Source organism: Salarias fasciatus, chromosome 3, assembly GCF_902148845.1.
Source record: "Salarias fasciatus chromosome 3, fSalaFa1.1, whole genome shotgun sequence".
NCBI lineage: Eukaryota > Metazoa > Chordata > Actinopteri > Blenniiformes > Blenniidae > Salarias > Salarias fasciatus.
The window spans coordinates 2946713-2971687 of NC_043747.1; the positions used below are offsets into that span (position 1 = coordinate 2946713).

Here is a 24975-nt window from a genome sequence, read left to right on the forward strand (position 1 = left end):
CGGTCGGGGACAGGCCTCTGGATTGGCAGACCGGGGTGGTGGTCCCCCTGTTTAAAAAGGGGGACCGGAGGGTGTGCTCCAACTATAGGGGGATCACACTCCTTAGCCTCCCTGGGAAAGTCTATGCCAGGGTACTGGAGAGGAGGATTTAACCGATAGTCGAACGTCGGATCCAGGAGTTAACCAAACGGTTTTTGTCCTAATCCTGGAACTCTGGACCAGCTCTAGACCCTCCAAATGGTGCTCCAGGGCTCATGGGAGTTTGCCCAATCAGTTTACATGTGTTTTGTGGACTTGGAGAAGGCATTCAAGTGTGTCCCTCATGATATGTTGGTGGGGGGGGCTCCGGAAATACGGAGTCTGGGGCCCCTTGTTAAGGGCCGTCCAGTCTGAATGACTGGAGCAGGAGTCTGGTCCGCATTGCCAGCAGTAAGTCAGACCTGTTCCCGGTGCATGTTGGACTCCAGCAGGGCTGCCCTTTGTCACCGGTTCTGTTCATAATCTTTATGGACAGAATTTCTAGGTGCAGCGAGGGGCCGGAGGGGGTCCGGTTTGGGGACCACAGGATTTCATCTTTTTTTGCAGATGATGTTGTCCTGTTGGCTTCATGAACCCTGGACCATCATGCACTGGATCAGCACCTCCAAATCTGAGGCCATGGTCCTCGACCGGAAGAAGGTGGCTTGCCCTCTCCAGGTCGGTGGAGAGACTCTGGTCCAGGTGGAGGAGTTTAAGTATCTTGGGGTCGAGTGAAGGAAGGATGGAGGTGAGATTAACAGGCGAATCGGTGCAGCGGCTGCAGTGTTGTGGTCGTTGTATCAGTCTGTTGTGGTGAAGAGGGAGCTGAGCCCAAAGACTAAGGTCTCGGTTTACCAGTGAAAAAACTCTCACATATGGTCTTGACCAAAAGGAGAAGATCCCGGATACAAGCGGCTGAAATGAGCTCCCTCCGTAGGGTGGCTGGACTCCCTTAGAGATAGGGTGAGGTGCTCTGAGTAGAGCTGCTACTCCTCCACATAGAGAGGAACCAGCTGAGGTGGCTCGGGCACCTCTTTAGGACGCCTCCCTTGGGAGATGTTCCGGACATGTCCCACCAAGAGGAGACCCCGGGGAGGACCTAGGACACGCTGGAGAGACCATGTCTCTCGGCTGGCCTGGGAACGCCTCGGGATCCTCCCAGAAGAGCTGGAGGAAGAGTCTGGGGACAGGAAGTCTGGGCATCTCTGCTGAGACTGCTGCCCCAATGACCCAGTGCTGGGTAAGCGGTTGAAGATGGATGGAATCATTTTTTACAGTGTGGTAGTTTGGATTCGCTTGTGTAGTATCATTTTTTACAGCGTAGAAATGTAACTGATGAGGTTGTTCGGGATCATTTTTTACAGTGTAGTAGTAGTGAAGGAGATGAGGTTGTGTGGTATCATTTCTTACAGTGTAGTAGTGTAAGTGGATGAGGTTGTGCAGTTCAATTTTTTACAGTGTGGTAGTTAACTGGATGAGGATGTGCGGTGTCATTTTTTACAGTGCGGTAGTGTAAGTGGACGAGGTTGTGCGGGATCGTTCTTTACAGCGCGTGCTCTGCGGGCTGCGCTCGCGGATGATCCGCTCTCAGACGCGTGCAGACTGTCAGCAGAAGCCCGCCGTGCTTGCCTCCCCGGCGGCTCTCTGACCCGCCCCGGACCCCCTCCCTCCCGCTCCTCCGGACTCCCAGCGGGACATGTGTGAGTGAGCAGCCCGGAGCAGTGACCCGCAGCCCGGCCGCCGCCGCCGCCGCCGCTCCGCCGCCGCCATGGAGCGGATCGGGGTCTCCTTCCTGGACCCGCTGGACGACTACGAGCTGATCCACAGGATCGGCTGCGGCACCTACGGAGACGTCTTCAAGGTGAGTGAGTGAGTGTGTGTGTGTGTGTGTGTGTGTGTGTGTGTGTGTGTGTGTGTGTGTGTGTGTGTGTGTGTGTGTGTGTGTGTGTGTGTGTGTGTGTGTGTGTGTGTGTGTGTGTGTGTGTGTGTGTGTGTGTGTGTGTGTGTGTGTGTGATGTTTTTATTGCATCCCCTGCACTGTAACCTGTAACCTGCAGGTCCAGCAGCCACAGGTTGTCCATGTCTCCATGTCTCCATGTCTCAGTGTCTCCGTGTCTCTTTGGGTTTGTTGCAGTGAATCCTCCACCTGTGATGAGGAAGTGATTCAAAAACCTGTTTTCTGCTCATTTCCTGTCAGACAACATGTGAGGGTTTCGCTCCACACTGCTGGACTAGTTTCCAGTGTTTCAGAACAAACGTGAGAGGACGAGCAGTGATTGTCTCTGTGGTCATCAGCTGCAAGCTTCCTCCACCAGGCTCAGAGCGGCTCTCCAGCTGAGCTTCTTCACTTTTAATCTCTTCCTTTTACAGAAAGTATCAGATTTGATTTATTATCATCACAGCAGCTTTTCGACCCAGTAAAAGCAGCTTTCTATTTAATTTGAATTAATGTTTTAACTTTACTTCAGATGTGATTTTTCTGAGTATTTCCCCTCAGATTATTGAGACTGAGATGTGCTTCTGGTTTTCTGTCTGGATGAACTGAGAAGTGTGATGGACCTGAGTGGGTTTCACATCCCGTCCTGGTCTCAGGGTTCTGAGCCTGGAGACCGGGTCTGGGGACCGGCTGGCGGCGTGGCGGACCCTGCAGCTCAGCAGGAAGAGCTGCTTTCAGGTTCTCTGACGGAGGTATTTGAGCGTCAGGATGCGAACTTCCTGTGCCGCCTCGCGCATCCTGCTCAGACAAAAGCTCCCGTTTCTGTCCTCGTGACGCAGAGCGCAGCTCCTCCGTCCTCACCTGAGACTGTCCCCGCTGCAGGACGAGGCCTCGGCTCCGTCTTCAGCTGTTTACCGCGTCGTTCTGGAGGACGGCGGCTCCGGGCTGTCCTTGAAGGCCGCTGGAGCGGCCAGATGGTGGAGGGCGCACCGCTGATTAGATACAAGAGGCCCAAACAGAGAGGAGCTGAGTGAAGGCTCCAGGGGTCAGAGCAGAGAAAACAGACTTGTCCAGGATCCGAGGTGGTCCATGAGCCAAGTTATCGCTGTAAACAGTTTCCAGTTCTCTTCCACAGACCCTAAAGGAAGGAACAGAGCCAGAGTTTGAAGTTAATGACATATGGCTGGACAGAGGCTGTCTGTTCACATGGGACTTTTTATTCCTCTGTAAATATAAATAAAGCCTAACTCTGCTCTGAAACACCATGTAAACGCCTGAAAACTTTATTCAGAATTAAGTTTAAATCCAAATAGACCAGTTTATTCTCCTTTGGAAGTGGAATTATTATTTAAAATTTTTTAATGACTGATTTTACTGTTTAGCACTTGGTGCTGTTTTTATGAATATGAAAAGTGCTCTACAAACACAGTTTGACTGATTGATAAAGTTTGATATATGCTAATTCGGCGCGACTTCATTCTGCTCATTCTGCGCATGCTCCGTCGCGATGACGCAAATTTTCCAAGATGGCGGCCCGCAGTCCGACTCATGTGGAGACTATTTATTTAACGGCAGTTTTAAAAGAATTGGATATAATGAAACGAGCAGATCGACTGGCGCTTAACAGCGCGGACATTGTCAAAGCTGCAACAGAAAAGTTAATCGAGAAAGAACGACGAGAAAAACGCTGTTTACTTCCGGGAGACGTCTCTACGTCACGGCCGCCCCGTCCAATCAGAACGCTTCACAGACCCCGGCGTGAGAGAGGAGTTAATCCTTTGTTTTTCCCATGTAAACACCGAGATCATGAATATAATTCTGAATTACGTAATTCAGAATGAACCCATTCCTAATTAAAAACACCCTGTGACCGCACTCAGTCTGAACTACAGCTGTTTGGAGTGAAGTGTTCCCTCCTCTGGTTCTAGCCAGAACTCTGCTGCCGCGTTTTGAACCAACTGAAGACTTTTCAGAGTTATTTAGACCCCTGATAAGAGGGAATTACACTGGATGGAACCGAAGCAGGCTGAATTCCTCTGACGGCAGCTGTTTTCCGTCTCGGCGTTGGCGTTCGGTGTAGTTTTGCCGGCGGTATTTCAGTGGGAGGGACGCTCATTGTGTGGCTGCTCCAGGCTCTTTCCCGCTCCTGCTGTTTTGGCTGCGGTTCCTGCTCCTTCAGTTCCCCTCAGATCAGGTCATTGTTGGGCTGGACACTTTAAATCTGGGCTCCACAGCTGGTTTGACCTCCGGGTCGACTGTGACCCGAGATCCGACCGCATCCAGGACAACACCTTAAAAAAACACACACCATGACAAAACCAATGTTTTATGCTCAGTTTGCTCTGAAGTTTTTTCACATTTATTTATTGCTGAAATGTGAGACTGATGGAAAATTCCATAAGGTTTATTTATTGTTTGACCAGAGAGCTACAAAAAATACATTTTGACGTTGAAGGACAGAGATCAAATATTTCCAAATGTTTAATTTAGATTTTTTTCCAATTCCTCATTCCACATCGTTTTCTGTGACAGAAGGTGATCGGTTTATCTCCAGCTGTTTGTGCAGATCATTGAGAAAATGCTGATTTATAGATTAATGTTTGCTCTGTTTGTCTCTTCCGAGCCACCATACTCCAAGTTTTCTCTGATCGGCCAATCAGAGAGCTTGTAGTTCAGTTTGACTCACATGCAGGAGGACGTCTTTCTACAGATTGCTTATTTCTTCTCACGCTGCTGCTGCTGCTGCTGCTGCAGGTAGAAAACAGGAAGTGTTGATCTGTTAATAGAAAAGAAGGTCACGGATGTGACAAGCGGAGGTTAACGTGTCAGTGTGACGTCACAGAAGGCCGACAGCTGCAAGTCATCCACAAACGGATCATCGCGTCACCCTGAAGCGCAGTTGTTTCTCTAAGTTGTTTTATTAGTTCCTGGTTTTATATCACATGATCCAAGAAACAGAAGTTGATGGAGCCAATGGCCTGATCGCCATGGCAACCAGTAATCACCAGTGAAGATCTGGGACTGACAGAATAATCAATAAATGTACTTTGGAGTTCAGTTGTTCAGCTCCTGCTGTCACTTTCACTGCTGCTTGGCGAATTCACCACATTAGCTCCCTCCCTTGTCGGTGGAGTTTGCATGTTCTCCATTCCCCTCCTCAGCCCGGACACTGGTGTGTGTCAGAGCGACATTGTCCAGGCGTTCATGGATCGCCCGGCGCCGCCTCACCACCGTCCCTGAGACGACACGACGGCTCATTGTGGAGCGACCACGGCGGACGGCGGCAGATCCCGGCGCACGGCGGCTCTTGCCGTGACCGCAGCGTGTGTGCCTGCTGTGAATGGCGGCAGACAAAGGCCCATTATGGCGCCCACCAGCGCCCGGCCGGGTCAAAGGCCGGGACCTCTGGACACGTGAGCGTGTGGGCTCTCGGCCGTCACACTGCCGGGCATTCAGACCAGACGCTGCTCGGTCCCGGCGCTGCTCCACAACAACGCCGCCTGTCCTCATGTGGAGCCGCCGGCTCACATGTGACCTTTGTTCTCGACATGAACTGGACAGACGGCCTTGTTTTCCACACGAACGTGATCTGCAGATAAACACGAGGTGCTGGGGATGACGGCTGATGAGCGACCGGCGCTCAGCTGGAGGGAGGAACCAGAGCAGCAGCACTGCAGGATGCTTACAACCGAAAAGGCAGAAAACGCTAAAAAGCTCTGAAACAACCAAAAAGACACACAGAGAACCTGAATCTCAGTCTCGCTCTGAAACGGTTTCCCCGAATGACTTCAGAGGGGGTTTGCGTCCCGATCGCGGCAGCTTCCGTTTCCTCTCGGGGTTTGCGAGCCGCCGTTGGAGCCGCGGTGAGCTGCAGAGCCAGGAAGCCTGCGGCGCAACAGGAAAGAAAACAGGAAGTGAGCGTAGCTCATGTGAAGGCCCGTCAACCGCCACCTGCTCGGTTCTGAACCGCTCTGAAATGTTCCGGCTGATGTTGGTGGAAACGGGCCGATACCGGTGGAAAGCTCCGTTTGACAACGGAGTCAAGGTTCTGTCTGAAAGTCAGAGGAAACGCTGAGTCCAGCGTCGGTGAAATCTCAGTTAAAGATCAGAAGCTCTGTGTGAGCTGATGAAGCTCTTCTGTTCTGATCACTCATGAGCGGCTCTGAGAACCTCAGGACCTGTTGGAGTGTCTCGGTACGCAACGTCACATTCCTGCAGGCCTGAACCAGGACCTGGACCAGGACCAGGCTGCTCTGTGCCTTCCTCCGCTCAGCTGGATCAGACCTTGGTGTTCCAGAGTAGAGACCATGGTCTGTGTCTCTGGACCAGGCGGGTCTGATAAAGGATGGAGGGGTCTTAGTCCTGGTGCTCTGACTCTTCTCCAGATCCAGTTCATCATATTACAGATCCGTCAGATGCTCAGATCTCCAGAAAAACGTCTCCTCATGTCCAGACGTCTGTCTCTAAATGAAAACCTGTTTTTAACGGAGAGGTCAAAGGTCATCCACAGCATTCATGTTCAGAATATGTCTGAAAATAAAGAAAGCTGGACTCACGTTCTGTGGATTTGGATGAAACGCTCAGTGGTAGATTCCCCTTGTTTCTTGGAGTCCTCTGCTGGTTTGAACTCTGAGGACACACTCTTCACTCAGGACACACTCTTCACTCAGGACACACTCTTCACTCAGGACTCACTCTTCACTCAGGACACACTCTTCACTCAGGACACACTCTTCACTCACTCTTCACTCAGGACACACTCTTCACTCAGGACACACTCTTCGCTCAGGACACACTCTTCACTCAGGACACACTCTTCACTCACTCTTCACTCAGGACACACTCTTCACTCACTCTTCACTCAGGACACACTCTTCACTCACTCTTCACTCAGGACACACTCTTCACTCACTCTTCACTCAGGACACACTCTTCACTCAGGACACACTCTTCACTCACTCTTCACTCAGGACACACTCTTCACTCACTCTTCACTCAGGACACACTCTTCACTCACTCTTCACTCAGGACACACTCTTCACTCAGGACACACTCCACTGATTCACTCTCAATCATGTTTCTCCTGAAGGCTCGAAACATCTCCACTTCTGAACTGGCAGCCATCAAGATCGTCAAGCTGGACCCTGGTATACACACACACACACACACACACACACACACACACACACACACACACACACACACACACACACACCGTCACTAACATGGATTATTAATTTTTATCCTTCAAAGTGTTTTAAATAAATGTAAATTCTTTAATTAAGTGCGTGTGCGTGCGTGTGTGTGTGTGTGTGTGTGTGTGTGTATGTGTCCAGGCGATGACATTACGTCCATCCAGCAGGAGATCACCATGATGAAGGAGTGTAAACATAAGAACATCGTGGCGTACTTCGGCAGCTACCACAGGTTCAGCCTGCCTCTGAAGCTCTGGGACCACACCACCGAAAACTTGATCAGCTCATGTTTTTAGCCATTTTCTTGAGATTAAGATTTTTCAATGGATTTTTATTAGCTATAAACATTTGTTTTTTGTAAACCTAAGTAAAATAACAGGGTCGTTTTATTCCAGTTTCTTCCTGGTAAAGAACAATTCAAACATGTGGAACTAAAAGCGGCACGTCTCTCTTTAGGAACACCAAGTTGTGGATCTGCATGGAGTATTGTGGAGGAGGTTCTCTGCAGGACATCTACCACGGTACACACACACACACACACACACACACACACGCAAAAATACACCATCCATCCATCCATCCATGGATGTTAGAAGAGGAAGATGCTCTGTAATCTGGACGTTACTATATATCTATGTTTCAGGACTCAGTAGACAGGAGTTTAGTGAATAAGTAAGCGATTAGCCTCATGCTAATGCTAACAGTGGGCTCAGTGAGACAGCAGCTTAGTTACATTTCAAGAACAGAGGAACTGTTTTCCTGACAGTATAATCACTTCATGACATGTTATGATAACATGTGACAGTAACAGCCCTGCTAATGTCATGCTAATGTCATGCTAATGTAGCTAATGCTAATGTGACGAGACGCTGATGGGGGTTTCCTTGCAGTGACGGGTCCTCTGAAGGAGAAGCAGATCGCCTTCGTGTGCCGGGAGACTCTCCAGGTAACCTGTCCTCTCTCCGGGCTCTCAGAGACCTGCTGCCGGCCTGGACCAGCACAGTTTTGGACCCTTTGAACGGCTACACAGCGCTGTGTTTGTCTCTCTGCTCTCCGGGGTTGATTCCAGACCTGCTGTAGTTTCACTCAAATCAGATTTTCTTTGGAAAATGATTCCAGATCATGAGTTAAACCTCGAACCGGTCCTGCAATACCTCTTCAAACCACATGGTGGTGTAGTGAGCTACGAATGATGGTCTGGAAGCACTGTGAAGCAAAACTCTGAGAGCTCAGCGCTGCCCCCCAGTGCACCGGAGTGGAACCAGCTGAAATATGAACCATAGCACTGAAACTCTGCGTCTCTTCCAGGGTTTGTATCACCTGCACGAAACCGGCAAGATGCACCGAGACATCAAGGTACGCTCGCTGGCTACAGCTTCACCGGGGCCTCCACTCACCGCCGTGCATGACCTGTGTGTGTGTGTGTGTGTGTGTGTGTGTGTGTGTGTTTTCTCTGCAGGGAGCAAACATCCTCCTGACAGAGCGAGGAGATGTGAAACTGGGTTAGTCTCTTCTTCTGCTTTAACTGCTCTCGACTTCACTACCTGAACCACACTCATCCTGTGTGTGTGTTTCTGTGTGTGTGTGTGTGTGTGTGTGTGTGCAGCTGACTTTGGAGTGGCAGCAGAGATCAGCGCCTCGGTGGCGAAGAGGAAGTCGTTCATCGGGACGCCGTACTGGTGAGCTGCAGTCTTTCAGGCGCAGTTAGCCCCGCCCCCTCCGCCCTGACGGCTCTCCCTCTCCAGGATGGCTCCAGAGGTGGCGGCGGTGGAGAAGAAGGGCGGCTACAACCACCTGTGCGACATCTGGGCGGTGGGCATCACGGCCATCGAGCTGGCCGAGCTGCAGCCGCCCATGTTCGACCTCCACCCGATGAGGTGAGTCGGCGTCGCCCGGCCAGAGACTCGGGCCGCCGGGGGACGCCACCTGAACAGGAAGTGTCTTTCAGGGCGCTGATGCTGATGTCCAAGAGCAGCTTCCAGCCGCCCAGACTGAAGGACAAGGCCAAGTGGTGAGTGTTGGCTCAGCGTCGGCGGCGGCGTTCGGCCCGTCCAGCGCTCAGCGGTTCCTCCGTCCGCAGGTCCGCCGGGTTCCACAGCTTCGTGAAGATGGCGCTCATTAAAAGCACCAGGAAGAGGCCGTCGGCCGAGACGCTGCTGCAGGTCGGTGCTGCCTTGCCCACTGACTCATTTTAAACCTGGTGGTTTAACCAGCAGCCTCCTCCTCCTCCTCCTCCTCCTCCAGCATCCCTTCGTCACCCAGCTGCTGACCCGGAACCTGGTCATCGAGCTGCTGGACCTGGCCAGCAACCCCGAGCTGCACGGCTGCAGCACCAACAGCCTGGACGACGGCGAGCTGGAGGTCAGTGTGACCTTCAGGGAGGCTGCAGTGTGCCTGGCTGAGCGGTGTGAGGGCGTGTGAGGGAGTGTGAAGGAGTGTGAGGCTGTGTGAAGCAGTATGAAGGTGTGTGAAGCAGTCTGTGTGTTTACATGGGAGTTTTTATTCCTCTATAAGTTTGAATGAATAAATATTTATGCTCTAAAGTGACCATATAAACGTCTGAAAATGTATTCAGAATTCAGTTTAAATCCAAGCAGACCGGCGGGTTTATTCTCCTTTGGAAGAGGAATTTTATGCTAATTGGGCGCGACTTCATTCTGGTCGTTCTGCGCATGCTCCGTCGTGATGACGTAATTTTCCGAGATGGCGGCCCGGGGTCCGCGTTTTGACTCGTACGAAGACGATTTATTTAACGGCAGTTTTAGAGGAATCGGATATAATGAAACGAGCGGATCGACGGGCGCTTAACAACGCGGACATTTTCAACGCTGTAGCGCCAAAGTTAATCGACAAACGAGAGAAAAACGCTGTTTACTTCCGGGAGATGTCATTACGTCACGGCCGCCCCGTCCAATCAGAACGCTCCGCAGACCCCGGCGTGAGAGAGGATTTAATCCTTCGTTTTTCCCATGAAAACACCAAGATAAAATATAATTCTGAATATAGTCCTGAATTACTTAATTCAGAATAGACCATTTCCTGATTAAAACACCCTGCAGCCAGACTCAGTGTGAAGAAACGCCTCAAAGTGTTGATGTGTTTTTCCAGGTCGGGGACGAAACTCCAGACAAGATCCAGTCAGCAGGGAAACATCTGCCCGTGGAGAGAACGCTGTCTGAAGAACAATGTGAACACACACTCTCACACACGCCTGTACACACACTGAAACAGTGGACACATGATGGCTTCAATACACTGCAAAAAATAGTGGCCAAAATACAAGATATCAAAACTAAATTAAAGAAAATGACTCTTAAAATGAGTGAAATTGTCTGTCCATGCAGCAAGTAAACTTAACTAAAAAAAGAGATCTTGATGTAAGAATTTTAAATCAAGAAATAAGTCTCTCTATCTTGAATTTATCTGAAATGAATGAGCATGAGTCCCTGTGTTCCTCCTCCTCCAGCAGCTCCCCTGAGGTCCGCCTCTCCTCCACAGCTGGACTGAACCACGCCCCTCCACCACGCTAATGTCCTCACATTCAAAGAAATGAAAATAACCTCTGGATTCTGGAGGCGAAGCTTCTGAGCTCGTCTTTAAAAGATGAACCAGATTCATCGATCTGGTGTTGAATCTTTTCTGGGTTTCCAGTCAGCTGTCGGGTCTCCTCTGGACTCTGGCGGCTGCAGGTCGGAGCTCCACTGTACGCTTCTTGTCCCGCCGATGACAGGCTGCATTGTTCCGCCGTCCAGCATGCAGTGCTGCGGTCTCCATAATGTGAGGACAAAGCACAAAGTTCTCCCCGACCCCCCTCAGGGCTGCTGCAGGCTGTCGGGTGACCGCCGGCGGCGTCACTGACCGCCGGCGGTCACCTCACGATGCAAACCTCCTCGTTTCAGAGACGTTAATCATTCACACGGCAACACATTGCCCCGGAAAGGGAGGAAGCGCCAAAAGCGATGTAGTTTTCGTGTTGGTAGACTGCTGTTTGTAATGAAACCACATGACAGCGTGTCCGCCGTCCACAAGGAGGCGGAGCCTGAACGGTTCCAGAGAGTTCCACTTTGGGACTCGTTTTTGTTTTCAGTGACTTTGAGCAAAGACTCAAAAAAACTGAGGGGAAGTAACGGACGAGACACTCCGCTCAGCAGACGAGACCAGATTTCCACTTTGCTTTTAAGAAAAATAAGATGACAAAATATAACTGAAAAAATAGAGTTTTTTGTTTGAGTCAGATTCACCTGGAGCCACAAAACACCAACCGTCAAAAAGAAGAAAACACCCCAGTCCTTTAGATGTGTTTTCATTAAAATGATCTGATGTTTTTCGCCATTGAAGCATTTGTAGCAGTTTATGCTCAGTTTATCTATTTTAGCTGTTTAAATTATTCAACCTGCAACTATTTCAGCATCTTTATCTGCTTTGTTTCAGGATTAGTTTTTGTAATGTCAGTTATTGTTATTTGTCTTCAGCAGTTTTAGCTTTTCAAACAGTTTAAACATTCCAGTTTAACCATTATTAGCAGTTTAGCTAGTTTAACCAATTCAGATATTTTGTCTTTTAAATCTGCTTTAGCTCTTTTAGCCTTTTTTTTTTGACCTTATGAAAAGCAGCAGGGTGTCGGTGGAAGGAAAGGGGGTCGGTGGAGCGGTGTTGGCGTTGTGGGGGGGTTATCACAGAGCCACTCGCCGCGGCGGGTCGATCCAGATCTGACCTCGCCGCTCTGCTCTCGTTTCAGTCGACCAGGTGAAGTTCGGCCCCCCGCGGAGGAAGGTCACGGAGCCCTACCCGGACCTGGTAATCCAGTTGTGCACCCAGAGCCGTGTGAGCGCTCATGAATGAAAAACTGAGGTTCTGCTGGGTTCTGCTTCCAGCAGGGATCGTATGACGACGACTGGAGCCTCTCTGGAGACGAAGACAACTCGCCGTAAGAGCTTCCTGCCTCACTTTCCCCAATGAAACCTCACAATTTACACCTTTTTTTCACGTCTTCCAGCCTCTCGGCAACAACAAGAGTGTTTCTTAGAACGCACCAGCTCCTCTCCAGCAGAGCGAATGTTTCCCACACTGAAAACACCGTCATCTGCATACATGGAGAACATGTCTTGCGTCCCGTGTTCTCTGAACTATGGGGTCTCTCTTTCTTTGGTTGTTTGGCTGCTTGTGAGACTTGGCGGTACCGACCGTGTTTGACCACTAGATGTCTCTGTGTGACAGCAGAAAGCTGCTACAGAACCGCAGAAGAACTCTCCACACTGGGACCCGCGCGGTGCCGTGTGGACAGATGTGTAGATGTGTGTGCGTGGGTGTGTGTGCGTGCAGTGTTGTCGCTGCAGATAATGAGAGCTGTCAGGCCCCTCGGGCCTGGAGCCACGTAAACACCAGGTCTTCCTGTTGCAGGAGCCTGCTGGAGTGTGTGGAGCAAGCTCTGCAGCTGAGGTAGGCCTCGCCGTCCCCGCTGACAGCAGTGTTCCCCCCCCCATCGCTCGCCCTTCCACCCAGACCTGGCGCTTGCCTCGGCCCCCGGCCTCGTCCAGATGTGAACAGCAGCTAGTGTGTGTTTGTGGAGCTGCGGACTGCGTCGTTCAGCCGTCTGCTACCCGGCGCTGTCGCTGAGCTCTGTTCATGTCAGCCGGTCTACAACCCCCCAGCATCCCTCAGTCCCCCTCTACCCTCCCTCCGCCCCTCCTCCGCCCCTCAGCCCCTCAGCCCCCCCCCTCGCCGGCTCGTTGTGGCGCTGGGCTTGCAGGTGACTTGGCGGTTGGAGATTCTCACCAGGACTCTGTTGCTCCTCTTGTCTTTCAGGAGTCTGACCATCAAGAGGGCGCCATCTGCTGAGGTGAGTGTGAGCTGCACTCAGACAGTCTGAACTTCAGGAAGAGAGTCGAGGAACAGACGGAGGGAAACAGAGCTGTAATTTGCTTCGCATATCTTTGAGGAACCGTCGGTTTCCTGCAGTCTTTCATTATCCTGGAGTCGGCAGTGTCAGGAAACTCAGAATTTAACCCCACGGCGTTTGCTGCTCTGCATGTTGGATCAGGATTTAGGATGCTGGATTCATTTCTGATCCCGTTCATCGTCCTCATGTGTCTGAGTTTAGTTTCCAACCAATGCAAAGAGGCTTTGTGTTTCCCGCCGGTTCCAGGGCGGCCGGCGGAGCGGCCTGTTCAGTCCCGCCACGGCGTCTCTTCCCGCCTTCAGCTGTCTGAACACCAGCTCCGAGGACAAGGAGCCCACGCTGAGACCGAGCTGCACGCTGGGCCCGGACGCCGCCGCCGCCGCCACGGCCGATTCCTCCTCCAGCGCAGGTGCGGGTCCAGAACGGGGCAAAAGCCCGGCAGGGTGTGAGGGTCTGCTGTTTGGCTCGAAGCAGGGGTGTCAAACATGTGGCCCATGGGCCACAACTGGCCCACTAGAGGTTTGAAGAAGAAATCAGAAAGTGAACATGACAAAGACAGTTGTTTTTTTTTTCAATGAAACTGTCTGCAGTTCCAGACCTGTCCACTAGGCGGCCACAGCACAAGAAGCATCAAGTTCACTGAGAATTTGCTTTTGAAAATGTGAATAATTCCAGGCTCTCCCTGTACGTCTGCACTGGAACCGACAAAAAATATGTGCCGTTGCTAAAAATAAGTTTTCAGTTTGGCTTTTCTTCTTTTTGCTGTCATTTTGTGTCATTTTTGCTGTTATTGTGCTTCATTTCAGTGTCATTTTGCTTCATTTTTCTTCATTTTTTTGTCATTTAGTTTTATTTTCTTGTCATTTTTCATTTTGCTTCATTTTGCTGTCATGTCATTTTGCTGTCATTTTCTTCTGTTCGTGTCATTTTGCTGTCATTTTCTTCATTTTGCTGTCATCTTGTCTCGTTTCACTGTCATTTTGCCACATTTTTATTCATTTTGCCGTCTCTTTGTGTCTTTTTGTGTCATTTTGGATCATTTTGCTGTCATTTTGTTTCATTTTGCTTCAATTTTCTGTCATTTTGCTGCAACTTTTGTTCATTTTGTGTCATTTTGTTTGAATTACTTGTAATTTTTCATCATTTTGCTGTCATTTTGTGTCTTCTTGTGCCATTTTGCTATCATTTTTCATCATTTTGCTGTCATTTTTTCTTCATTTCGCTGTCCTTTTGTATCATTTCTCTGTCATTTTTATTCATTTAGTGTCATTTTGCTGTCACATTCCTTCATTTGGTGTCATTTTGCTGTCCTTTTGTGTCATTTCTCTGTCCTATTTCTTCATTTAGTGTCATTTCTCTGTCGTTTTTCTTCCTTTGGTGTCGTTTTGCTGTCCGGCAGCGCTGGCCCGGTGCTCGGCCACGCAGGACATCAGGCAGCGCTGCAGCGGGGACGCCGTCACGGCGGACAGACGCTCGCTCGGCGGTTTTCCGTCCCTGAAGAAAGAGCCGCCGCTGTCTCCTGAGTGGAGCACGCTGCGGAGGAAGACGGAGGACTCTGTGAGTTCCCGTCGAGACGCCCCAGACAGTCGTCAACTTGTGTGATTTGCTAACCGAATAACTTGCTAATGAGCCGGTTGGGACCGTCAGTGACAATGTGCCGTGTTCTGTTGTGTGTAACCGGCGGACCTTCTAGCGGGCTGATTGTCATGGACTTCCTCCCACCCCCCAAGTCCATGTAAGTGTGACAGCTAACTGCATGTGAGCCGCAGTCTGAGCTGACCCACGGTGACTAACCAGACCCCCGCGGCGCAGCGCGGCGCCACGCTTCAGCAACATTCGCTTTGCCTCGCGGCGGAAAGGAAGCGTCTTCCTAACCGGGTTCTGCTCCCGCAGATGGGAGCCTGCTTCTCCAAGGTCTTCAACGGCTGTCCTCTGCAGATCCACTGCGCCGTCACATGGATCTTACCCCAAACGCGAGGTATGGAGGACCGGCGTCTCCTCAGGACGGCGTTGTCCAGCCGCTAGAGGTCCTGAAGTGTCTCATCCTCTCCAGATCAGTACCTCCTTCTGGGGGCGGAGGAGGGAATCTACACCCTGAACCTGAATGAGCTGCATGAGGACACGCTGGAGAAGGTAGGAGGGACGTCCTCTGTCAGCGGCTAATGCTAGCCTCGCGTCCGTCCTGTCAGAGAAGGGTTATAGAAAATAAAGACAAATATTTCTGAACAAACATTAGCTAAGGTTGGATTCATGAAACGTATAATTTTAATATATTTTGTAAAATTCTTGCCTTTTGAGGTCATTTTTAAAAGATTTTTCTCATGGATTTTCCCGCTTTAGCACATCCTCGCTAGTTTAGCCTCATTAGCTATGTAGCTGTGTTTAGCCGCTGTGTTTCATAATAATTAGAGCAGTTTTAGCTTTATTGCCCGCTAACTCATTTTTGATCTTCATTTTTCTGTATTTTTCTCCCTTTTCTTTTCCTTAAAAAAAGCTAAAGCTAGCCAAAAAACAGCTATGCTCACAAATTTATTGAAGTTACTTTGATTATTAATTTGTACAGTTGTTTTGTTTTGTTCTATTCTCTAGTAGTTTTCATTATATCCATTTTTAGCCTGCAGACCAGACTATTTTTCTAAATAAGTGTGGAATGCTAAAATAAAATGAAAAGAATACTTAAAGGTGCTGTAGGCAGGATTTTGCTAGTCAATGCTATTTTTTCTGTGTTTTCTTTGGATTAAATGTTAGAGTATCCATTGATAATCCTTTAGGAGTGTAGCATAATTGCACTACCGCGAGGGCGCAGCGTTTCCATCTGTCTCTGTTCTGAGCTGAAAAGGAATCTCGACAGCTCCAGGTATCTTTGACCAATCAGAGGAGCCCCTGAGGCTCTAACCGTGATTGGTCGAGGGGCGTTCATCACACGTTCTTGTGGGAGGGCCTTAACTTGCGTAAGGGTGTGATTTTAGAGAAAACAGGACAGGACTGGCTGTGCTGGGTTTCAAATCGCCATCTTAGATGGGTCAAAGATGGAGATGCTATGGCGGAGATGCTGAATCCTGCCTACAGCACCTTTAAGGTTTGAGTTGCAGACCCTCTGGACCGTCTCCCGGATGAACTGAAGGGACGTTCTCAGGTTCTCTGCTGAAGCAGAATGAAATGAATGTTTCCCTGAATCGATCAGACTGAATCACGCCGTCGCTCCGTTCCCTGACTGGTTTCTGGTGTTTGGTCCACAGCTGCTGCCTCAGAGGTGTGTGTGGCTCTACGTGATGAACAACGTGCTCATGTCGGTCTCAGGTAACGGTCGAGCTCCAGAACACGCAGGGTTCTGCGTGTTCTGGGCAGAACTGACCCCGGTCTGTCCCTCAGGGAAGTCCTCGCAGCTCTACTCCCACAGTCTGACGGCTCTGTTCGAGCAGCGAGGCCATCTGCAGAAGAAGCAGGGCAGCCTGGCGCTCAGCACCAGCCGCCTCACCGAGAGGATCAGCCACAGGTAGGCCCGGGCCCGGGGCCAGCAGGGACCGGCAGGGACCAGACACAGAACCTGCAGGGAACCAGGCAGGGAACCTGCAGGAACCAGACCGAGAACCTGCAGGAACCAGACCGAGAACCTGCAGGAACCAGACCGAGAAACTGCAGGAATCGGATAAACAAACCTACAGGAACACCAAAGGGAACCTGCAGGGCCAGGGACACCACAGAGAACCTGTGGGAAACCTATTGGGAACCTGCAGGAAGGCCACAGAGGACTTGTAGGGACAAGACAGAAAACCTACCAGAACCCCACAGGGAACCTGCATGAATCAGACTGAGAACCTGCAGGAACCCCACATATAGCTTTTAACAGGGAAAGGCCACACTGCATGGAAGCTAAAGATCCAATGTGATGGTTCCTGGTACTAGGTGATGGTTCCTGGTACTAGGTGATGGTTCCTGGTACTAGGTGATGGTTCCTGGTACTAGGTGATGGTTCCTGTGATGTTTCCTGGTACTAGGTGATGGTTCCTGGTACTAGGTGATGGTTCCTGGTACTAGGTGATGGTTCCTGGTACTAGGTGATGGTTCCTGGTACTAGGTGATGGTTCCTGGTACTAGGTGATGGTTCCTGGTACTAGGTGATGGGTCCTGTGATGGTTCCTGCTACTAGGTGATGGTTCCTGGTACTAGGTGATGGTTCCTGGTACTAGGTGATGGTTCCTGTGATGGTTCCTGCTACTAGGTGATGATGGGTCCTGTGATGGTTCCTGCTACTAGGTGATGGTTCCTGGTACTAGGTGATGGTTCCTGCTACTAGGTGATGGTTCCTGGTACTAGGTGATGGTTCCTGCTACTAGGTGATGGTTCCTGGTACTAGGTGATGGTTCCTGTGATGGTTCCTGGTACTCGGTGACTGTTCTGGCTTCTCCTCTCAGCAGAAAGTTTGCCATATCTGTGAAGATCCCGGACACTAAAGGCTGCCGGAGGTGCAGCGTCGGTAGGTGAACCGGACCGGGTTCTGACGGTTCTGACGGTTCCCCGGCCTTCTCTGGGTCTCACCCTCCACCTGTGTGTCTGAAGCCAGGAACCCGTACACCGACAGCACCTTCCTGTGTGGAGCCGTCCCCTCGGGCCTCGTCCTGCTGCTGTGGTATGAACCTCTGCAGAAGTTCATGCATCTGAAGGTCTGTACCGGATCTGAGCTGGAAATCAGTGGAGTACGTCCGCTGAGAGAGAGAGAAGTCCCCGATCTGAGCCCGATCTGCCCCTCCTCAGCACATAGCGGTCCGCCTCCCGGACTCCCTGCCCATCTTCGAGCTGCTGGTGTCGGCGTCGGACGAGGTTCCTCAGCTGTGCGTGGGCGTGCGGAGCTGCAGCTCCAGGAGGCCTGCCGCCAGCCAGCAGCTGCAGTTCGACCTGGTGGAGCTCAGCGGGGCGCCCGCCGCCGCTCCGGGTCAGATCCGGGGGGGAGAGGGGGGGGAGAGGGGGGGGGCGAGGGTCCGGCCGCTCGTTCAAACCCGAGTTTTCCGAGTCAGCTCTTTGGAGATGGAATTCTTTTTGAGGACCAGTCCGATGTGTCCTGACGTGACCCCGTGTCTCTGTCCACGTCCCGCAGACGGCGGCGCTCTCACGGCCGTGCAGGTGACCCAGCTGGACCGCGACACGGTTCTGATCGCGCTGGAGAGTGAGTGTGCTGCCGGCGGACCGGGGGTCCGGTGTGAGGCTGCAGGCTGACGCTGTGCCGCTCTCCTCCGCAGAGACGGTGAAGGTGGTGAACATGAGGGGCCTGCCGTCCACGGAGCTGGCTCCGGAGATGCTCTTCGACTTCAGCATTGAAACACTAGGTAACGGAAGCTCAATGGACTGCAGCGCTCCTTTAAAATCACTGTCATACAACTTGCCCTGACCAAGAAGGCTGCCCTCTTTGATCAGAGTGTGTGTGTGTGTGTGTGTGTGTGTGTGTGTGTGTGTGTTGCCAGTGTGCTTACAGGACAGTGTCCTGGCTTTCTGGAAGCACGGCCTCAAAGGGAGGAGCCTTTATGGAGACGAGGTGAGAGAGATTCTTCCTCTTCCGCGTGTCTTCGCTCCGTCGGTGTGATTTCTGTGTTCCCTCTCCGCCTGCAGGTCACACAGGAGATCACAGACGAGACCCGGGTCTTCAGGGTTCTGGGCACCAACAGGTGAGTTCTCGCTCGTCCGGCAGGGGAGGGAGTGGAGGAGTCCTGGAGGAGCTGAGAGCGCTTCCGCCTGTTGTTCCAGAGACATCATCCTCCAGAGCACTCCCACCGGCCAGCCCTCCGCCCTGAGCAACCTCTACATCCTGACGGGGCACGAGAGCAGCTACTGACAGGGGGCGGGGCCAGGAGAAAGCAGCGCTGCCGTCCCTGCGGTGGGCCTCCAGCTGCCTCACTCGTCCATGTTGTTGTAGCGCCAGCGGCACTCGGCCGAGGATCAGGAGCTGGAGCGCTCCACTAACACCCAGCCGCCGCCACGCTGGGAGGAGCAGCTGAGCGGCCTCAGCGGATTCACTTCCTGCTGCTTTCCATCGACTCGGATCTTAGAACTAGATGGTTTTAATGCAGATGTGGAGTTTAGGAAGTTAACATTCATTCATTCACTCATCAATGTGAATATATACGGTCATTTCTTGTTTACTTGCTTCTTTAAAAGATGAAAAAAATGGACATGAGAGATTGTATTATATATAAGAATGCTATTTATTCATTTTTTAACTGTCCATCCGTCTTCAGTGAGTTTTAGCAGGCCGTATTCTCACCTTCAGGACATTTAGAGTCAACGCTCTGCATGATTTTGGATTGTGAGAGGAACCGGAAGACCTGGAGAAAAACTAAACCAAGCGCAGGTAGAACATGCAAACCCCGCATGAAAGAGGCCACTAACCACTACACCAGCATCAGCAGTTTCTCTTCAAAATTAATTTATCACAGGGATTTAAAAAAAAAAAAAATGACGGCGAACGTTCATCGGTGCTCCTGGGAAGAAGGCTCCTGTCGGTTCCTGTCGGTTCCTCCCGGTTCCTCACCTGTCCATGCAGCAGAGCATCCAGGTGCTAAGAAGCTAAGCTAACATTAGCAGCTATGACAAGAGGAAAGTTTTCCTTAAAAAAATAAAAAGCTGCAGGATGGAAGTGTTAAGGCTGTCCCCTCAATGCTAACATGTGGCTAACGCTAACGTTCTACCTGCTGTTCCCTCTTGTGTGAAATCCTGAGACGCCTTTAATTACAAATAAATATGGTTCGTGTTTTTCAGTGAGTTCCTTTTTCTACTAATATTCAGAAAACAAGACAATCCTGTCTTTACTAGTTTAAACACAAACTGGAACGCTGCAGTGTTTCAGTTCGTTTTCCAGAGGAAGTGACGGAATTCTGAGATCCGAGAAATGAAAAGCAGCAGAGCGTCTGAATCCCGCTTCAGTCCTCCGGCGCGTTTCACCCGGACAGAAACACCAGAACCGGCAGAGCCGCTCCAGATGTTACCGTACAGCTCTCTCCTCGAACGCAGCGACGGTGTTTAACAGGCGTTCGGCGATGTTTCAGTGGCAGCTTCAGCCTCATTTTCAGTAGGGAGTTCGCAGCTGTTCTACAGTTGTGAGGAGCAGAACATGATGGGAGTCCCCAGGCGTTCACCATGTGAGATTAAGAAGGTCTGGACTCACTGAAACAGCTCGTGGGATCTCTGGGTTTTCAGTCACATGACCGCACCGACAGTTATAACTGTACCGATTTACACCGAGGAAAGAGGAAGATCTGGAGTTTTCTGCTTTAAACTTACCGAACTGAAACAAATCTGAGTTCTGAGTCGTGTTGTAATAAAAGAATGAAGTGTTTACAGGATATTTTAGTAGAAGAGGACAAAATAAACAGGGTTCTTTGTTCTTAGAAAGCAGCACTAACGTGTAAGAAAATGCTCTGAAGAGGTTTTTAATTCCAGATGTGAGTCTGTATCATCTGGATTTGCTGTGTCTGAGTGAACTGTGCACCCCACTACATCCCACTGCCGCGATATTTATGTTATTTATAGAGAGCAGAGCCCCGTCGTTCTTTCACAGACACTTGAAAGACACGATATGCATCTGAACATTTGGGTTTTTAAGAGTTTTTATTGTGTTTTGTACATAATAACACAGTATGGAGGGAAATAAAAGCTTTTAATACGGAGTTGGTTTCACTGAGTGTGTGTGGATACCAGCATGTCTACCAGCTCGTCCACATGAACCCTTATTGTCTTACTTTTGTTGTTGGTTGGCTGGAAACATTTATTATGGGTGCTGCGTTGTTCTGTTTCCTTCTCTCATTAATAAAATCTGAGGAGAGACCTAATCCCAAATCAACATGTCCAAAAGACAAACAACCGACATCAGAGCAGACCGTGTGTTAATCCACAGAATCGCCATCAGACGTCCTCAAATTTAACTTGAGACTGATCAAGCTAATGTACCAAATCTACACATGCTGACATGTCTGTGCCCTGGTACAGACGCTCTGGCACCGTTAAAGAAAAAAACCAAAATAGGGTTAGGGTTAGTCTTACCAGCGACACAAGAACAAACATTACTGAACATCCAAGGTGTGTTAGACACAGAGAACCATCAGTCTCAGGAGTGTTTTCCATTATTTTATTTGTCCAGGAGCAGAGATCAACAGAAATAAACACAGAGCTGCAGAACAGGTGACTGAGAACGAAGAGGGGAGGTCTGCACAAAGAAAGAATCAAATCAGTCAGTGAGGTTATCTCCCAGGGGACAGATTACAATGGAAGTGCAGGAGACCCTGGTCAGACCCTGGTGCTGGTGGTCCTAGTCCAGACCCTGGTCCGGCTCTTGCCGGTCTTATGTAATAAAACCGAAACGCACACACACACACACACAGGACAGGAAAAGATGTGGAATAAAATGCCTCACCTGAAAGGAAGGACGAGGAAGAGGAGGGTAGCAGGAGAGGAAGAGGCGGAGGCTGGACCCTGACTCCTTCCTGCTGCAGGTTCAAAGACTCGGTGCTGATCAGGTATGCTGCCTTGCTTCTATCCGACATGTGATCATCAAGTCCCTTCCTAAATACCCACATCCTGTGAAATAAGCTCCATATTTTGAACCCCCCCCCCCAAAAGAAATGTTTGAAAGCACGCTTCATTTCCAGTCCACCAGCCTAAAGACAGTGGTCCACGAGGATACATTTACCCATCACGACTTGTATCATGTTCTTATCTTCAACATAAAATAAAAAAAAAAACAGTTGAGGATTTTATATCTAGATGTTTGTCTGATCTGTAAATTGTCTATTTTTTGTCGACAATGTGCCGGGCCATCGCGATCGACGGGGGGGCGTGCCATGGCCAGCGCTCAGCTCGGTATGAGACACCTCTGGCTCGGCCTCTCCTCCCTCGCAGAACGGGACCAGAAAGGCGTCTTGGGGCTGCCCCTTTCCACAGCGTCTCTCTTAGGCCCCGATGTCCAGGTCATCATCACCCACCTGGAAGCGGCGGCCAGAGGCTCGCAGCAGCTCGCCCCCCACCTCCAGCCTCAACACGGGCAGGGAGACCCTCGCCGTCAGCTTGTGGAACGGAAGAGATCCACCCCCTGGGATCCCGCGGCACCTGGGCCGAGATGACCAGTCGACCGCCGTCGGGGATCTGCTTCACATGGCGCTGAACACGCAAGATGGAACGAGGCTCCGGCATCGCACAGAGCTCCTCCCACTCACTCTTCTAATGCGCCTAAATATGTGAATAAAGGCCGTCAGGCCCGTTACTTCACTGAAGAGCAGACTTCCTCGCACCACACACCTCCACACAACGCACTCACGCCGCTGTGGCCAAGTGCCCCAGGCTGAACCCTGCTGGGATGTGTGATGCCCCCTGCTCGTGTTGTCTGTACGCTCCCCAGTCAGGAGCGCTGAGCGACTCTCTCCTGCGTTTTTCACCCGCCCTTCTCCGCCAGGTTCGCGGTGGAGGCGGGGGGAGTTTGACCGCTCCAGGTCTGTGATTGTCAGTACCTGCACAGTGAGGCAGTCTAGTGCTGTTTCCACACTGTCCAGGTCTTATGACAGTGTCATTGGCTCGACGCGGCTTGAGGCCACGGCCTTTTCATCTGCGTCGGCTACCACGTTTCGGCAGGGCCTGGTCGGACACCCGGGACCCCCTCCCATCCCTGGCCCAGGCTGCACGCGGCCCTTTCACAAGGGCTGGATGTGAACACGGTGCAGCCACTGATGCTTCACTTTCGCACATGGCGGGACATGCTGGGCCCGCTCTCACCCTGGCTGTCCAGGACGCTGAGAAGCAGCTACGCCCTGCAGTTTGCGTGCTGCCCCCCCCGCCGGGACAGCCGCGGTCATGGAGGAGGTGTCCTCACTCCTGTGCCGGGGCGTGATAACGGAGGTGGACTCAGAGGAGGTGCACACGGGCTTCTACTCCCCTTACTTGGTCCCCAAGAAACACGGGGGAGTGAGACCTATTCTGGACTTACGTGTCCTCAATTGACACATGACCACCAGGAGGTTCCGCATGCTGACGGTCAGACACCTCCTGGAGAGTGTCCGCCCCGGGGAATGGATGACATCAATCGACCTCTAAGAAGTCTATATCCGCATCCCTGTTCTGCCGAGGCACAGGAAGTTCCTCAGGTTTGCCATTGGACACCGTTGTTTTCAGTACAACTGCCTCCCTTTCAGCTACTCCCTCACTCCGCGCACCTTATCCAAATGCATCGAAGCTGCACTGGAGCCCCTCCGTCGTCAAGGTTTTAGAATTCTCCTGATATGGACAACTGGCTGGTGCTGGCGTCCTCTCAGCAGGAGGCCAAGGAGCACACAGCCCGGGTTCTACAACACGTCACGAGGATGGGGTTTGTTGTGAACAGAGAAAAGAGGGCGCTCCTCCCGGCCCAGTGGACCACTTACCTGTGCCTGGAGTTGGACGCATTGACCATGAAGGCTCGTCTCTCCAAGGAGAGACAGAGCTCACTTCTGTCTCTGCTGCGGACTCTGATGGCGTCACCCTTAGTGCGGGTTCATCAGGCGAGGGCCATTCTGGGCATGATGGCTGCGGCCCACCCAGTGGTGCGCCTTGGTGCCCTTCACATGCCGAGGCTCCGGAGGTGGTTCAGTCGCCTCCGTTTACTTTCAGTGAGGGGCAGGCACAGGAAGGTCCACGTTCCGCCATCAGCATGGGAGGATCCCGTATTCTGGCTGAACCCGGATCACCTCCAGCAGGGGGTGCGCATGGGCTGCGACTCACACCACGTCGAGGTGTTCATGGATGCGTCACTCGCGGGTTGGGGCGGCGCTCTTGGCCACTCCATGGTGGGTGGTGTCTGGGAGTCCATGCCCGCTCACATCAGTGTTCTGGAAAGGACGGCAGTTCAGAAGGTGCTGTTCCACTTCCAGCTCAGGCTGCGGGGAAAACATGTTCTGGTCAGGTCAGACAACACCACAGTTGTGGCCTACCTCAACAGACAGCGGGGGACCAGATACCCTCCCCTGCATCGCAAAGCGGTGGAGATTCTACTGTGGGCAGATTCTCACCTATCCTCTCTGAGAGCGTGACATGTACCCGGGGCTCTCAGTGTCGGCGTGGACAGAATGTCTCGGGGAGGCCCACTGCCCGACGAGTGGTGCCTGTCTCCCTGGATAATTGCCCAGATCTGGCGCAAGTTCGGCCACCCCATGGCCAATCTTTTTGCAAGTGCAGAGAATGCACAGTGCCCACTCTGGTTCTCGCTCAGGTCGTCAGACGATCCCCCTCTCGGGGTAGATGCCCTGGCTCATGCGTTGTGGCCCCGGGGTCTCCTGTACATCTTCCCTCCGGCCCGCCTCCTGGTTCCCTTGCTGTGCAGGGTGAGGTTGTGGGGCCTTCACATTCTGGTGGTAACCCCGGACAACCCGAGCGCCAGGTGGTAACCAGACCTGGTACAGATGGCGGTTGAGGATCCCTGGCTAATCCCCGACGGGCCACATGGTCTGCTCCAGGCAGTGGGCACCCTTCGGTCCTGCCTTGTACTGGGCAGGAGACTCCTGGTTTGGATGCTGAAAGGGTGAGGCAAGCTGGGCTGGATCTTCCACCATCAGTGATGTCCACTATCTAGAGTGCCAGGTGTCTCCGTTTGAGCCATTGGAACAGACATATCCGCTTTCTGTCTTTTAAGGCTGCCCTCCTTTTGACTTTGGCCTCTGCCAAAAGGGTTGGAGATCTGTGCGCCCTTTCGGTCCACTCCTCCTGCTTGTCCTTCAGCCAGGATGTTGGGCTGGTTCATCTTTGGCCTAACCCGGCCTTTCACCCCAAAGTGATCACTTTGGATTTTCGTCAAGGGTGATCCGGATCGGGGCACTTTGCACTCAGTCTGACTTGTCAGTGGACGAGGTGCGGCTGCAGTTACTGTGTCCGGTCAGGGCTCTGCATTGCTACGTGGAGCGTACAGCTAGCTTCCGTAC

The 24975-nt window shown here is 51.6% G+C and overlaps 1 protein-coding gene across 4 annotated transcripts; it reads left to right on the forward strand.

Annotated features, from left to right (window-relative positions):
- The first annotated feature begins 1542 nt into the window (after window positions 1–1542).
- On the forward strand, window positions 1543–20704 carry map4k2 (mitogen-activated protein kinase kinase kinase kinase 2). Of its 4 annotated transcripts, none has more exons than XM_030088447.1 (32): window positions 1543–1879; window positions 7044–7101; window positions 7291–7381; window positions 7606–7670; window positions 8040–8095; window positions 8458–8505; window positions 8609–8651; window positions 8756–8828; window positions 8895–9026; window positions 9098–9160; window positions 9230–9311; window positions 9394–9510; window positions 10258–10336; window positions 11888–11946; window positions 12024–12076; window positions 12550–12588; window positions 12955–12988; window positions 13295–13457; window positions 14448–14605; window positions 14742–14783; window positions 14942–15026; window positions 15102–15181; window positions 16288–16348; window positions 16421–16544; window positions 17464–17525; window positions 17609–17712; window positions 17804–17981; window positions 18144–18212; window positions 18286–18372; window positions 18508–18578; window positions 18653–18708; window positions 18788–20704. In XM_030088447.1, the coding sequence occupies exons 1-32, from the start codon at window positions 1787–1789 to the stop codon at window positions 18873–18875; spliced, it is 2613 nt and encodes an 870-aa protein (XP_029944307.1). In that variant the 5' UTR covers window positions 1543–1786; the 3' UTR covers window positions 18876–20704. The 4 variants fall into 4 exon arrangements, with proteins under 4 accessions (XP_029944307.1, XP_029944308.1, XP_029944309.1 ...); XM_030088448.1 differs by having other exon boundaries at window positions 17467–17525; XM_030088449.1 differs by having other exon boundaries at window positions 12027–12076.
- Window positions 20705–24975: the final 4271 nt, after the last annotated feature.

What these genes read in the sequence shown, in the direction of transcription:
- map4k2 (XM_030088447.1), top strand. Translation starts at nt 1,787, where the DNA reads ATGGAGCGGATCGGGGTCTCCTTCCTGGACCCGCTGGACGACTACGAG. An exon ending in TTCGACCTCCACCCGATGAG is followed by an intron (nt 9,027 to 9,097) that starts GTGAGTCGGCGT and finishes AGTGTCTTTCAG; the next exon opens with GGCGCTGATGCTGATGTCCA. An exon ending in ATGAGGACACGCTGGAGAAG is followed by an intron (nt 15,182 to 16,287) that starts GTAGGAGGGACG and finishes TTTGGTCCACAG; the next exon opens with CTGCTGCCTCAGAGGTGTGT.